We start from the raw sequence: 17,322 nt of genomic DNA on the forward strand, positions 1-17,322 counted from the left end.
ATATCAGATGTCTGCCAATCACAATCGTATACAATCTCAGAGTCAGCCAGGCAGGGGTCATACACACACATCAGATGTCTGCCAATCACAATCGTATACAATCTCAGAGTCAGCCAGCCAGGGGTCATACACACATATCAGATGTCTGCCAATCACAATCGTATACAATCTCAGAGTCAGCCAGCCAGGGGTCATACACACATATCAGATGTCTGCCAATCACAATCGTATACAATCTCAGAGTTAGCCAGCCAGGCAGGGGTCATACACACATATCAGATGTCTGCCAATCACAATCGTACGCAATCTCAGAGTCAGCCAGGGGTCATACACACATATCAGATGTCTGCCAATCACAATCGTACACAATCTCAGAGTCAGCCAGCCAGGGGTCATACATACATATCAGATGTCTGCCAATCACAATCGTATACAATCTCAGAGTCAGCCAGCCAGGGGTCATACACACATATCAGATGTCTGCCAATCACAATCGTATACAATCTCAGAGTCAGCCAGCCAGGGGTCATACACACATATCAGATGTCTGCCAATCACAATCGTATACAATCTCAGAGTCAGCCAGCCAGGCAGGGGTCATACACACATATCAGATGTCTGCCAATCACAATCGTATACAATCTCAGAGTCAGCCAGGCAGGGGTCATACACACATATCAGATGTCTGCCAATCACAATCGTACACAATCTCAGAGTCAGCCAGGCAGGGGTCATACACACATATCAGATGTCTGCCAATCACAATCGTACGCAATCTCAGAGTCAGCCAGGCAGGCAGGGGTCATACACACATATCAGATGTCTGCCAATCACAATCGTATACAATCTCAGAGTCAGCCAGCCGGGGGTCATACACACATATCAGATGTCTGCCAATCACAATCGTATACAATCTCAGAGTTAGCCAGCCAGGCAGGGGTCATACACACATATCAGATGTCTGCCAATCACAATCGTATACAATCTCAGAGTCAGCCAGCCAGGCAGGGGTCATACACACATATCAGATGTCTGCCAATCACAATCGTATACACACATATCAGATGTCTGCCAATCACAATCGTATACAATCTCAGAGTCAGCCAGCCGGGGGTCATACACACACATCAGATGTCCGCCAATCACAATCGTACGCAATCTCAGAGTCAGCCAGCCAGCCATGGGTCATACACACATATCAGATGTCTGCCAATCACAATCGTATACAATCTCAGAGTCAGCCAGCCAGGCAGGGGTCATACACACATATCAGATGTCTGCCAATCACAATCGTATACAATCTCAGAGTCAGCCAGCCTGCCAGGGGTCATACACACATATCAGATGTCTGCCAATCACAATCGTATACAATCTCAGAGTCAGCCAGCCGGGGTCATACACACATATCAGATGTCTGCCAATCACAATCGTATACCATCTCAGAGTCAGCCAGGCAGGGGTCATACACACATATCAGATATCTGCCAATCACAATCGTATACAATCTCAGAGTCAGCCTGCCAGGGGTCATACACACATGTGGGTGAAGTGTGAATTTTTGGAGTTAGTCATACACACATATCAGATGTCTGCCAATCACAATCGTATACAATCTCAGAGTCAGCCAGCCGGGGGTCATACACACATATCAGATATCTGCCAATCACAAGGATACAGGGACTAGGAGGAAATGTGTGTATGTGGATAGAGAACTGAGAGTGGCGGTAAATGGAACATGCTCAGAATGGGAAACAGTCAGCAATGTGGTACCGCAGGGCTCAGTACTCGGTCCTATTCTTTTCAATGTATTTATTCATTATCTAGTAGACGGAATACAGAGTAATGCAGCCATCTTTGCTGATGATACAAAATGATGCAGAATTATCAACACTTAGACTGGGCACCACCCTATGGAAAGGACATTGACCCTCTGGAACGGGTACAAAGATGGGTAACTACATTAATCAGAGGGATGGAAGATCTCACTTACCAAGAAAGGTTGGACAAACTGGGCTTATTTAGCTTGGAAAAAAGGTGGCTGAGAGGTGACCTGATTGTATAAATACATCAGAGGGCAATACACAAGCTTGGCAGAGGAGCTTCTTGTCCCTGGGGTTGTATGACGGAGAAGGGCATGATCTGTGTATGGAGGAAAATGGTGTTGCCATTTATTTAGAAAGGGGTCCTTCTTAGTGGGAGTGGTTACAATCTGGAACACCTTACCACAGGAAGTAGTTATGGCAAACTCTATATCTGCATGTAAAGAGGGCCTGGGGGCTTTCTTTGCATTGAAGGGCATCCACAGCTATAATTTTTAGGTCATTCCCGGAAGAGTTGATCCAGGGATTTATCTTATTGTCATCTGGAGTCGGGAAGGATTTTTCCTTTTTTAAAGGGACACTTAAGCCAGAAAAAAAATGAGTTTTACTCACCTGGGGCTTCTACCAGCCCCCTGCAGCAGTCCTGTGCCCTCGCAGCCACTCACTAATCCTCTGGTCCCCTGCTGCCAGCTAGTTTTGTTTTTGCAGACAGGCCCGTCAGGACTGGCCACGCGAAGCTTTTTCCGCATTCCCCACTGTAATTAGCGCTATTGCGGGCCGCAACGTGTACAAAAATACGCATTGCCGCATTACGAACGCATAGATATGCGGCAACGCGTATTTTTGTACGCGTTGCGGCCCGCAATAGCGCTAATTACAGTGAGGAATGCGGAAAAAGCTACGCGTGGCCAGTCCTGTCCAGCCTGTCGGTGAGTGACTGCGATGGCACACGACTGCTGCAGGGGGCTGGTAGGAGCCCCAGGTGAGTAAAACTCATTTTTTTTCTGGCTTAAGGTTCACTTTAAGACTAATTGGCCCAGGCCTTATAAGGTTCTTCGCCTTCCCCTGGATCAACTGCGATATGTGCAGGTTCAGGGTGGTTTCTTTTTTTGTTTTGGTTTTTTTTTCATTTGTTTTGGTTTTTCCTTATTTTTTCTTTTAATTTCTTATTTATTTTTTACTGGTTGGACTTGATGGATGGGTGTTTTTTTTTCCACCAAACTACGTTCCATAAAGCATTGTGATATCTATGAATTTTACCTTCTCCGTTAGACTCCATCCGTGATGCTGTATTCACTGTATCTCCAAACAGACAGTAGCGTGGCATCTTCAGCCCGACCACCCCGGCACACACAGGACCTGGGCAGACAAGAACAACATGGTGACCACCAGGCACTGCATCACATTCTGCAAGTTACCCCCGGCCTTTCCCAGACTCAGGGCTTCACATGACATAGAGATCAGCACTGAGGGGTTCCATCACAGTCCACCACCTCCCACCATGCTCTGAGAACACCCCCCCCCCCCCCCCCAACAATGGCTTCAGCCCTGGACCTCTATTCTAGCCTGGCCTGTCTGGTGTCCCACTACTCACTGTTGGCTCAGCACTGGGATAGGGGCCTCACTGACTCATATTAAGTCAAGAAAGCCTACAGCAACCAACTAAACTTCTAATACAAACATAGTAAATTACTCTTCCGAAGATCCTTCCTACACATTGTCCCGCACCCTGCCACACCCACTGGTCCAGCCGCAGAACCGCTCCATCTGCTGACACACAGTCCCACTTCCTGTGATCTGCTGACACACAGTCCCACTTCCTGTGATCTGCTGAGACACACAGTCCCACTTCCTGTGATCTTCTGTCCCACTACACAGCCCTATAGATCAGGCACTGCAGGCTATACACTCCATACACAGCCCTATAGATCAGGCACTGCAGGCCATACACAGCCCTATAGATCAGGCACTGCAGGCCATACACAGCCCTATAGATCAGGCCATACACTCCATACACAGCCCTATAGATCAGGCACTGCAGGCCACACACAGGCCTATAGATCAGGCACTGCAGGCCATACACTCCATACACAGCCCTATAGATCAGGCACTGCAGGCCATACACAGCCCTATAGATCAGGCACTGCAGGCCATACACAGCCCTATAGATCAGGCACTGCAGGCCATACACAGCCCTATAGATCAGGCACTGCAGGCCATACACAGCCCTATAGATCAGGCCATACACTCCATACACAGCCCTATAGATCAGGCACTGCAGGCCACACACAGGCCTATAGATCAGGCACTGCAGGCCATACACAGCCCTATAGATCAGGCACTGCAGGCCATACACAGCCCTATAGATCAGGCCATACACTCCATACACAGCCCTGTAGATCAGGCACTGCAGGCCATACACCGCCCTATAGATCAGGCCATACACTCCATACACAGCCCTATAGATCAGGCACTGCAGGCCATACACAGCCCTATAGATCAGGCACTGCAGGCCATACACAGCCCTATAGATCAGGCACTGCAGGCCATACACAGCCCTATAGATCAGACACTGCAGGCCATACACAGCCCTATAGATCAGGCCATACACTCCATACACAGCCCTATAGATCAGGCACTGCAGGCCATACACAGCCCTATAGATCAGGCCATACACAGCCCTATAGATCAGGCACTGCAGGCCATACACCGCCCTATAGATCAGGCACTGCAGGCCATACACAGCCCTATAGATCAGGCACTGCAGGCCATACACAGCCCTATAGATCAGGCACTGCAGGCCATACACAGCCCTATAGATCAGGCACTGCAGGCCATACACAGCCCTATAGATAAGGCACTGCAGGCCATACACTCCATACACAGCCCTATAGATCAGGCACTGCAGGCCATACACCGCCCTATAGATAAGGCACTGCAGGCCATACACTCCATACACAGCCCTATAGATGAGGCACTGCAGGCCATACACAGCCCTATAGATCAGGCCATACACTCCATACACAGCCCTATAGATGAGGCACTGCAGGCCATACACTCCATACACAGCCCTATAGATCAGGCACTGCAGGCCATACACAGCCCTATAGATCAGGCCATACACTCCATACACAGCCCTGTAGATCAGGCACTGCAGGCCATACACCGCCCTATAGATCAGGCCATACACTCCATACACAGCCCTATAGATCAGGCACTGCAGGCCATACACAGCCCTATAGATCAGGCACTGCAGGCCATACACAGCCCTATAGATCAGGCACTGCAGGCCATACACAGCCCTATAGATCAGACACTGCAGGCCATACACAGCCCTATAGATCAGGCCATACACTCCATACACAGCCCTATAGATCAGGCACTGCAGGCCATACACAGCCCTATAGATCAGGCCATACACAGCCCTATAGATCAGGCACTGCAGGCCATACACCGCCCTATAGATCAGGCACTGCAGGCCATACACAGCCCTATAGATCAGGCCATACACAGCCCTATAGATCAGGCACTGCAGGCCATACACAGGCCTATAGATCAGGCACTGCAGGCCATACACAGCCCTATAGATCAGGCACTGCAGGCCATACACTCCATACACGGCCCTATAGATCAGGCACTGCAGGCCATACACTCCATACACAGCCCTATAGATCAGGCACTGCAGGTCATACACTCCATACACAGCCCTATAGATAAGGCACTGCAGGCCATACACTCCATACACAGCCCTATAGATAAGGCACTGCAGGCCATACACTCCATACACAGCCCTATAGATCAGGCACTGCAGGCCATACACAACCCTATAGATCAGGCACTGCAGGCCATACACAGCCCTATAGATCAGGCACTGCAGGCCATACACTCCATACACAGCCCTATAGATCAGGCACTGCAGGCCATACACAGCCCTATAGATCAGGCACTGCAGGCCATACACAGCCCTATAGATCAGGCACTGCAGGCCATACACTCCATACACAGCCCTATAGATCAGGCACTGCAGGCCATACACAGCCCTATAGATCAGGCACTGCAGGCCATACACTCCATACACCGCCCTATAGATCAGGCACTGCAGGCCATACACAGCCCTATAGATCAGGCCATACACAGCCCTATAGATCAGGCACTGCAGGCCATACACAGCCCTATAGATCAGGCACTGCAGGCCATACACAGCCCTATAGATAAGGCACTGCAGGCCACACACTCCATACACAGCCCTATAGATGAGGCACTGCAGGCCATACACAGCCCTATAGATCAGGCACTGCAGGCCATACACAGCCCTATAGATCAGGCACTGCAGGCCATACACTCCATACACAGCCCTATAGATCAGGCACTGCAGGCCATACACAGCCCTATAGATCAGGCACTGCAGGCCATACACAGCCCTATAGATCAGGCACTGCAGGCCATACACAGCCCTATAGATCAGGCACTGCAGGCCATACACAGCCCTATAGATGAGGCACTGCAGGCCATACACTTGATACACAGCCCTATAGATCAGGCACTGCAGGCCATACACAGCCCTATAGATCAGGCACTGCAGGCCATACACTCCATACACAGCCCTATAGATCAGGCACTGCAGGCCATACACAGCCCTATAGATCCGGCACTGCAGGCCACACACAGCCCTATAGATCAGGCACTGCAGGCCATACACAGCCCTATAGATCAGGCACTGCAGGCCATACACTCCATACACAGCCCTATAGATCAGGCACTGCAGGCCATACACAGCCCTATAGATCAGGCACTGCAGGCCACACACAGGCCTATAGATCAGGCACTGCAGGCCATACACAGCCCTATAGATCAGGCACTGCAGGCCATACACAGCCCTATAGATAAGGCACTGCAGGCCATACACAGCCCTATAGATCAGGCACTGCAGGCCATACACAGCCCTATAGATAAGGCACTGCAGGCCATACACAGCCCTATAGATCAGGCACTGCAGGCCATACACAGCCCTATAGATCAGGCACTGCAGGCCATACACAGCCCTATAGATCAGGCACTGCAGGCCATACACAGCCCTATAGATCAGGCACTGCAGGCCATACACAGCCCTATAGATCAGGCACTGCAGGCCATACACTCCATACACAGCCCTATAGATCAGGCACTGCAGGCCATACACAGCCCTATAGATCAGGCACTGCAGGCCACACACAGGCCTATAGATAAGGCACTGCAGGCCATACACTCCATACACAGCCCTATAGATCAGGCACTGCAGGCCATACACTCCATACACAGCCCTATAGATCAGGCACTGCAGGCCATACACAGCCCTATAGATCAGGCACTGCAGGCCATACACAGCCCTATAGATCAGGCACTGCAGGCCATACACAGCCCTATAGATCAGGCACTGCAGGCCATACACAGCCCTATAGATCAGGCACTGCAGGCCATACACAGCCCTATAGATCAGGCACTGCAGGCCATACACAGCCCTATAGATCAGGCACTGCAGGCCATACACAGCCCTATAGATCAGGCACTGCAGGCCATACACTCCATACACAGCCCTATAGATCAGGCACTGCAGGCCATACACAGCCCTATAGATCAGGCACTGCAGGCCACACACAGGCCTATAGATAAGGCACTGCAGGCCATACACTCCATACACAGCCCTATAGATCAGGCACTGCAGGCCATACACAGCCCTATAGATCAGGCACTGCAGGCCATACACCGCCCTATAGATCAGGCCATACACTCCATACACAGCCCTATAGATCAGGCACTGCAGGCCATACACAGCCCTATAGATCAGGCACTGCAGGCCATACACCGCCCTATAGATCAGGCACTGCAGGCCATACACAGGCAGCAGATCAATCTCACCACTGAACCAAGGAACTCAGTAAATATGTAGAAAACTCACATTCTCTCCACACAACAGAAAACACCATAAGAAGACAGCATTTCCAAACATGGAGCAGCTCCGCAGCCGACCTCCACCAGGCCGGCTCCTCAGAAGAGGGAAGTAACACGTAACATCCACCGCCAGACTCGGGCAGGAATTCTGGGGAATTTATAAACTTGGCATAAAACCTTCACATTGTTTCTTTGAAGTCTTTTTCTTTTACATCTTTGCCTAAACTGCTGGTGGCCAGTGGTTGGGGATGAGCAGAAACACAGCAAAGACTGCTGGGAAATGAGGAACGTTGATTCAAAGGCATGGGCCAATATTTACCAAGTTTTAGCAGATGAGATGCTATAAATTCTATTTTTCAAAAACTTTATTTTTAAGTTACAGAAAAGTTATAGATATCTTCACACTTCTGTACAAAGCTCCACCCAGACCTGCCTTGTGCGGAGTCTTCCTGTGACCCGCCACGTGCGGAGCCTTCCTGTGACCCCCCACGTGCGGAGTCTTCCTGTGACCCTCCACGTGCCGAGTCTTCCTGTGACCCTCCACGTGCCGAGTCTTCCTGTGACCCCCCACGTGCCGAGTCTTCCTGTGACCCGCCACGTGCGGAGTCTTCCTGTGACCCGCCACGTGCGGAGTCTTCCTGTGACCCGCCACGTGCGGAGTCTTCCTGTGACCCCCCACGTGCCGAGTCTTCCTGTGACCCGCCACGTGCGGAGTCTTCCTGTGACCCGCCACGTGCGGAGTCTTCCTGTGACCCTCCACGTGCCGAGTCTTCCTGTGACCCGCCACGTGCGGAGTCTTCCTGTGACCCCCCACGTGCCGAGTCTTCCTGTGACCCGCCACGTGTGGAGTCTTCCTGTGACCCGCCAAATACCGAGTCTTCCTGTGACCCTCCACGTGCGGAGTCTTCCTATGACCCCCCACGTGCCGAGTCTTCCTGTGACCCACCACGTGCGGAGTCTTCCTGTGACCCCCCACGTGCGGAGTCTTCCTGTGACCCGCCACGTGCGGAGTCTTCCTGTGACCCGCCACGTGCGGAGTCTTCCTGTGACCCCCCAGGTGCTGAGTCTTCCTGTGACCCCCCACGTGCTGAGTCTTCCTGTGACCCTCCACGTGCGGAATCTTCCTGTGACCCGCCACGCATGGAGTCTTCCTGTGACCCCCCACGTGCGGAGTCTTCCTGTGACCCGCCACATGCGGAGTCTTCCTGTGACCCGCCACGTGCGGAGCCTTCCTGTGACCCTCCACGTGCCGAGTCTTCCTGTGACCCGCCACGTGCGGAGTCTTCCTGTGACCCTCCACGTGCGGAATCTTCCTGTGACCCGCCACGTGCCGAGTCTTCCTGTGACCAGCCACGTGCCGAGTCTTCCTGTGACCCGCCACGCGCCGAGTCTTCCTGTGACCCGCCACGTGCGGAGTCTTCCTGTGACCCGCCACGCGCGGAGCCTTCCTGTGACCCTCCACGTGCCGAGTCTTCCTGTGACCCTCCACGTGCCGAGTCTTCCTGTGACCAGCCACGTGCGGAGCCTTCCTGTGACCCTCCATGTGCCGAGTCTTCCTGTGACCCTCCACGTGCCGAGTCTTCCTGTGACCCTCCACGTGCCGAGTCTTCCTGTGACCCTCCACGTGCCGAGTCTTCCTGTGACCAGCCACGTGCGGAGCCTTCCTGTGACCCTCCACGTGCCGAGTCTTCCTGTGACCCTCCACGTGCCGAGTCTTCCTGTGACCAGCCACGTGCGGAGCCTTCCTGTGACCCTCCATGTGCCGAGTCTTCCTGTGACCCTCCACGTGCCGAGTCTTCCTGTGACCCTCCACGTGCCGAGTCTTCCTGTGACCCTCCACGTGCCGAGTCTTCCTGTGACCAGCCACGTGCGGAGCCTTCCTGTGACCCTCCATGTGCCGAGTCTTCCTGTGACCCTCCACGTGCTGAGTCTTCCTGTGACCCGCCACGTGCGGAGTCTTCCTGTGACCCCCCAGGTGAGGAGTCTTCCTGTGACCCTCCACGTGCGGAATCTTCCTGTGACCCTCCACGTGCCGAGTCTTCCTGTGACCCGCCACGTGCCGAGTCTTCCTGTGACCCGCCACGTGCCGAGTCTTCCTGTGACCCGCCATGTGCCGAGTCTTCCTGTGACTGGCCAGAGTCTTCCTGTGACCCGCCACGTGCCGAGTCTTCCTGTGACCCGCCACGTGCCGAGTCTTCCTGTGACCCGCCATGTGCCGAGTCTTCCTGTGACTGGCCAGAGTCTTCCTGTGACCCGCCACGTGTGGAGTCTTCCTGTGACCCGCCACGTGTGGAGTCTTCCTGTGACCCGCCACGTACGGAGTCTTCCTGTGACCCGCCACGTGCCGAGTCTTCCTGTGACCCGCCACGTGCCGAGTCTTCCTGTGACCCGCCACGTGCGGAGTCTTCCTGTGACCCGCCACGCACCGAGTCTTCCTGTGACCCGCCACGTGCGGAGTCTTCCTGTGACCCTCCACGTGCGGAATCTTCCTGTGACCCGCCACGTGCCGAGTCTTCCTGTGACCAGCCACGTGCCGAGTCTTCCTGTGACCCGCCACGCGCCGAGTCTTCCTGTGACCCTCCACGTGCGGAGTCTTCCTGTGACCCGCCACGTGCGGAGCCTTCCTGTGACCCTCCACGTGCCGAGTCTTCCTGTGACCCACCACGTGCCGAGTCTTCCTGTGACCAGCCACGTGCGGAGCCTTCCTGTGACCCTCCATGTGCCGAGTCTTCCTGTGACCCTCCACGTGCCGAGTCTTCCTGTGACCAGCCACGTGCCGAGTCTTCCTGTGACCCGCCACGTTCGGAGTCTTCCTGTGACCCGCCACGTGCGGAGTCTTCCTGTGACCCGCCACGCGCGGAGTCTTCCTGTGACCCTCCACGTGCGGAATCTTCCTGTGACCCTCCACGTGCCGAGTCTTCCTGTGACCCCCCCACGTGCCGAGTCTTCCTGTGACCCCCCACGTGCCGAGTCTTCCTGTGACCCGCCACGTGCGGAGTCTTCCTGTGACCCCCCAGGTGAGGAGTCTTCCTGTGACCCTCCACGTGCGGAATCTTCCTGTGACCCTCCACGTGCCGAGTCTTCCTGTGACCCGCCACGTGCCGAGTCTTCCTGTGACCCGCCACGTGCCGAGTCTTCCTGTGACCCGCCATGTGCCGAGTCTTCCTGTGACTGGCCAGAGTCTTCCTGTGACCCGCCACGTGCCGAGTCTTCCTGTGACCCGCCACGTGCCGAGTCTTCCTGTGACCCGCCATGTGCCGAGTCTTCCTGTGACTGGCCAGAGTCTTCCTGTGACCCGCCACGTGTGGAGTCTTCCTGTGACCCGCCACGTGTGGAGTCTTCCTGTGACCCGCCACATACGGAGTCTTCCTGTGACCCCCCACGTGCGGAGTCTTCCTGTGACCCGCCACGTGCCGAGTCTTCCTGTGACCCGCCACGTACGGAGTCTTCCTGTGACCCGCCACGTGCGGAGTCTTCCTGTGACCCGCCACGTGCGGAGTCTTCCTGTGACCCGCCACGTGCGGAGTCTTCCTGTGACCCGCCACGCGCCGAGTCTTCCTGTGACCCGCCACGCGCCGAGTCTTCCTGTGACCCGCCACGCGCCGAGTCTTCCTGTGACCCGCCACGCGCCGAGTCTTCCTGTGACCCGCCACGTCCGGAGTCTTCCTGTGACCCGCCACGCGCCGAGTCTTCCTGTGACCCGCCACGCGCCGAGTCTTCCTGTGACCCGCCACGCGCCGAGTCTTCCTGTGACCCGCCACGCGCCGAGTCTTCCTGTGACCCGCCACGTGCCGAGTCTTCCTGTGACCCGCCACGTGCGGAGTCTTCCTGTGACCCGCCACGCGCCGAGTCTTCCTGTGACCCGCCACGCGCCGAGTCTTCCTGTGACCCGCCACGCGCCAAGTCTTCCTGTGACCCGCCACGCGCCGAGTCTTCCTGTGATCCGCCACGTGCTGATTTGGCTTTACTGATAAAATCACTGCAAACTGTCACCACTTACTAACTAGCTTCTTTAGCAGCTCTTCAGCTGAGTCCTGTCTATAGCAGAGAAATCAGCCTCTCAGCTGGCTGGCCACTAGGATGATCACATGCTAATCTGGAGAAGGAAGACAGTGAGCGCTAGCAGGAGGGTGCCTGGCTGAAGCAATGCTGCTTTACATTACAAACGTCCAAATGTTGCTTCCAGCATTATGATCAAAACTTGGGCAGCAGCATTGTAACTCATGCAGAGGAAGATTCACATGGCCCCTATGTCCTCTGGTGTCCCGCCCCCTGTCCTTTGTCCCCCCCCCCTGGTGTCACTGCCCCCCCATCCCCAGTGCCCCCCCCCCCTGCCCCTTTAACATAGATACGGAGACCGCTGCAGAATACCAGCAAGTATCGCATATACATACACCGAGGGACACGGGCACACAGCTTCACATTTCCCACCTCCAATCCGGTGTCCTTTGCCCCCGACGGTCAACGCTGCAGGTTACCGGCAAGTGTTTCCATAGCACGGGCAGGAGCCAGACAGCTTCAAAATGCAATGCCCAATCAGGCGGGGAGCGCTGCGCTAGACGGCCAATCACAGCCCTCCTGAAGGCGGGACAAGGGCTCTATCATCGGGGCTGGTGATTGGGAGGAAGCAGGGAGGGCTGTGATTGGCTGTCTCGTGCAGCGCTCCCCGCCTGATTGGGCATTGCGTTTTGAAGCTGTCTGGCTCTTTCCCGTGCTATGAAAACACTCTATATATAGTATACTCGTCGAGAATTGTTTCCCTAAGTGTCATTTATGGATTTAAATGCATCTTTTTTGCTTTGAAACTTTAAAATCAATTTTCTCAAAAAGTATAAGGTCTTTCCTGTTGTTCAGACTGTTCTTCTTAACATTCCCTGCAAATTTGGGGTGTTTCTGGCATTTAAGGGGCTTTGCTATTAACCGCTAAAATCGGCGGGCGTTTAATTTTCCCACGGTCAGAAACAGAACTTTAAAATCGATTTTCTCAAAAACAATAATGTCTTTTTGGAAAAAAAAGGTTTTCCTCTTGTTCCCAATTTTCTTCTTAACATTCCCTGCAAATTTGATTCTTCTAGCTTTTAAGGGGGCTGCACTATTAAACGTTAAAGTCGGCGGGCAGACATTTCCCAAACGACAGCAAAGCAGGGCTTAAAACGATAAATATCGTTCAGGCAGGACAAAAAAAAACAGGTTTTAAAATGATAAATTACGTTCAAAAGGTCGGCGCCATTAAACCGATAAATATTGTTTTAAACAAATATCGGGCAGAAGGGGGCGCCATTATTTAACCAACACCATTTTTCACTGGACGGGTGAGGTCACACCTCTCCTCCCTGAGATGTCCTGACATATAGAGAAGACCTTTGTCACCCCAAGGCTTGGAAATACATGTAACAGGTGGTGATGAGCATCAGAAAGGATGCAATCCTGTCCCAGGAGAGCCCAGGCTTGTTGTAAATGATCTCAGGCCTCTTCTACATCCCCCCTCATAAATTCCTCTGCTAAGAGTTTTATTAGGCTGTAAAAGAATAAAGTGAAGAGAGCTATATTTCCTGGAAGGGTAGAGAAGAGTGCAGGCCCCCCTCCCGGCTCTCATACCGGCCCCCTCCCAGCTTTCTTACCGGCAGGCCCCAGGCTCTCTTACCAGCCTGACTGAGGAATTTACAGGACAACTCAGCAGATCTGTCATACTCCTGATTTACCACCAAAAGGCAGGTCACATGACACAAAATATACTGAAGTCTGAACCCACCAACCCCCAGGCCAAACACACAGCAGAATAGAGAGATCTACAAAAAGGAATAGGTTCCCCCGCAAAGTACAAACATCATCACTAACAGCCAGCAGAGGTGTAGCTAGGGCTTTCAGCGCCCGGGGACAAAGACTATCAATGCGCCCCCTAAGGTGAAGGCTGCGCCACATAATAAACGTGGGCATGGTTATGGGTGGAGCCAAATGTACATGGAGGTTAGCAGGATCACGCTCACCCACCCTCCCTCAGTATGTACCTTCCAGCATGTTCCAAGACAAATTCAGCAATCATGAGCCCCCCCATCAAGACAAATTCAGCAATCATGAGCAAATATGAGGCCCCCAACATGACCAACTCAGCAATCATGAGGCCCCCAACAAGACAAATTTAGCAATCATGAGGCCCCCAACAAGACAAATTCAGCAATCATGAGGCCCCCAACAAGGCAAATTCAGCGATCTTGAGGCCCCCAACAAATCATGAGGCCCCCAACAAGACAAATTCAGTAACCGTGAGGCCCCCAACAAGACAAATTCAGCAGTCATGAGGCACATAAATAGACAGCATTTCACATAAATAGGCAGAATGCCCCCTTATTATGGTAGACACCTCTCACCTGGCAGCAGTTCCCCAAAATACACTCAATCTGACAGCAGTGGTTCCCCAAAAATAGGTAGACCCAGGTCTATAGGTGTCCCCAGAATAGGTGGCCAGCAGTGTAGATGTCCCCAGAATAGGTGGCCAGCGGTATAGATGTCCCCAGAACAGGTAGCCAGTGGTAGAGATGTCCACAGAACAGGTAGCCAGGGGTATATGTGCCCAGTATATGTAGCCAGGGGTATATGTCCCCAGTATATGTAGCCAGAGGCAGGGCCGGGCCGAGGCATAGGCTGGAGAGGCTCCAGCCTCAGGGCGCAGTTTAGGAGGGGGCGCACAATTCATTCAGTTGTCATTCCTAATTGTGTATGAAGCAGAAATAAATAAGAAAAGGGGATACATAGCAATGACTGCAAGCCAGATAACTAAATATTAAGGTGTTGGGGAGGTTGTGGGCCCTGTGGCCCGCTTAGTCTAATAGCAAACAGTGTGTGACGGCTGGGGTGGGAGGGATGGAGGTGCGCACTTTGCTGTCTCAGCCTTGGGTGCTGGAGGACCTTGTCCCTGCTCTGGCCAGAGGTATATGTGCCCAGTATATGTAGCAAGGGGTATATGTGCCCAGTATATGTAGTCAGGGGTATATGTGCCCAGTATATGTAGGCAGGGGTATATATGCCCAGTATATGTAGGCAGGGGTATATGTTCTCTCAGTATATGTAGTCAGGGGTATATGTCCCCAGTATATGTAGTCAGGGGTATATGTCCCCAGTATATGTAGTCGGGGTATATGTCCCCAGTATATGTAGTCAGGGGTATATGTCCCCAGTATATGTAGTCAGGGGTATATGTCCCCAGTATATGTAGTCGGGGTATATGTCCCCAGTATATGTAGTCAGGGGTATATGTCCCCAGTATATGTAGCCAGGGGTATATGTGCCCAATATATGTAGGCAGGGGTATATATGCCCAGTATATGTAGGCAGGTGTATATGTTCTCTCAGTATATGTAGCCAGGGGTATATGTAGCCAGGGGTATATATGCCCAGTATATGTAGCCAGGGGTATAATATGTGCCCAGTATATGTAGCCAGGGGTATAATATGCGTCCAGTATATGTAGCCATTAGTATATGTGCCCAGTATATGTAGCCAGGGGTATAATATGTGCCCAGTATATATAGTCAGGGGTATATGTGCCCAGTATATGTAGCCAGGTGTATATGTGCCCAGTATATGTAGCCAGGGGTATATGTGCCCAGTATATGTAGTCAGGGTTATATGTCCCCAGAGTAGGTAGCCAGGTCCCCCCCCCCCCCAGCAGGAGTGGAGCAGCACAGAGAAGAGGGAGAGCTGTGCAGACGGTGGAGAAGGGGGCCATCTCCCCCCCTTCCCTCACCTAAGGGTCCTCTCCCTCCCTCGCTGTCCCCTCCATTAATGTCCGGGTGGCTGGCAGCGGCGGGCGGAACTTACCTCCGTCTCGTCGCAGCGCCGGATGGATTTGCCGCTACTCGGTCTGGTCTAGTCCAGAGCAGCGGCTGCGGCACCCGAACTTACGGCACCAGAGCGAGACGGAGGTGAGTTCCGCCCGCCGCTGCCAGCCACCTGGACAATAATGGAGGGGACAGCGAGGGAGGGAGAGCACCCTAAGGTGAGGGAAGGGGGGGGGGGGAGATGGCCCCCTTCTCCACCGTCCGCACAGCTCTCCCTCTTCTCTGTGCTGCTCCCCTCCCCAAAAGAAACAAAAAAAAAACGCAGCTCAGCTGGGCGCCCTTGGGGACCCGGCGCCCGGGGGCACTTGTCCTACCCCGACCCCCCCTAGCTACGCCCCTGACAGCCAGCATTGCCTCCAGCATGCCCCAATTCTTCTGACATACAAATTGCTTGGTAACCTGAAGGTTATCCTGGGCAGGTTTATTTGGGGCAAGGAAAGAAGACCCCTTTCACTTCAGATTGTGCGGAACCTAAAAGACTAGGGGGGTGGTGGGGGGGGGGGGGGTATTGCGCTGCCCAACGTACATATCTCTATTACCCAGCAGCACATCTCTCCCATTTCTAACACGACATGAGGGTCGGATGGGACAGGGAACCAGTGCTTATTTCACAGACTAAATTTACTTGCAAATACTTTTTTTGCAATTACTTTGAAGGGTGCAAAGCATACTCCTAATGCTGCTACTCTCCCAAAAACACTGCGGCAATGCCGGAAAATATGGGGCATAGTCCATCTTTTGGTGGCTATTAAGCAATAGAAATATATGAAATGAAAATGAAATATACCCCTCTCTGGGAACATCTGGGAATGTTGCCGTGCTCCTTAGGGCCGGATTTAGGCCAAGGCCACCAAGGCCATGGCCTAGGGCACCACAGGAGCAAGGGCACCAAAGCAGCAGGATAAACTTTTGCAGCATTTGCAAGCTTGAAAATGCTGCAATGCAGGGAGATGAGGCAAGCACCTGACCGCAGTACTCTGCTGCTAGCTGCCTGTGCAGCAGCCACCTTGCTCTCTGTGCACGTTTGCATTGTGGCTGGCGGTTATGGACTTGGGCAGCATTGGAGACAGAAGGGAAGGGGAAGCTTCTGCACTGGAGATGAGCTGAGAAATGAGTGATACTGATGGCTGCTGCGGTGTGAAGGCGAGCTGACTACCTATACTGAGAGGGGGGACGGAGAGGAGGGATTAAGGGTGTCATCTGGCTACCTATACTGGAGGGAAAGGGGGAAGTGGTCACCTGGCTATCTATACTTGAGGGGGGGGGGGTCATCAGGCTATTTATACTAGAGGTAAGGGGTAGGGTCATCTAGCTACCTATACTGAAGGGAGGCGGCTAATATGACAGTGGCCTTGGGCGGCAAAGAGTACAAATCCGGCCCTGGTGCTCCTCCCTATGGATTAATAAAGGCCTTTTAAAGTGGGATCGTTGGTTGTTACAATAAAAAATGCCAGTTAAATATATCACATAGGAGACACACACAGTGATATAAATATATCATACAGGAGACACACACAGTGATATAAATATATCATATAGGAGACACACACAGTGATATAAATATATCATACAGGAGACACACACAGTGATATAAATATATCATATAGGAGACACACACAGTGATATAAATATATCATATAGGAGACACACACAGTGATATAAATATACCATATAGGAGACACACACAGTGATATAAATATATCATATAGGAGACACACACAGTGATATAAATATAT

The 17,322-nt window shown here is 52.8% G+C and overlaps 1 protein-coding gene across 1 annotated transcript in view; it reads right to left on the minus strand.

The window, feature by feature from the left end:
* NPR2 (natriuretic peptide receptor 2) overlaps positions 1–17,322 on the minus strand; it is a 253,098-nt gene that overhangs the window by 14,442 nt on the left and 221,334 nt on the right. The window contains exon 20 of the mRNA XM_068265792.1: positions 3,081–3,179. Coding sequence (XP_068121893.1) covers positions 3,081–3,179 — 99 coding nt within the window. The remainder of the gene's footprint in view (positions 1–3,080; positions 3,180–17,322) is intronic.

This window comes from Hyperolius riggenbachi, chromosome 1 (genome assembly GCF_040937935.1).
Source record: "Hyperolius riggenbachi isolate aHypRig1 chromosome 1, aHypRig1.pri, whole genome shotgun sequence".
Lineage (NCBI taxonomy): Eukaryota > Metazoa > Chordata > Amphibia > Anura > Hyperoliidae > Hyperolius > Hyperolius riggenbachi.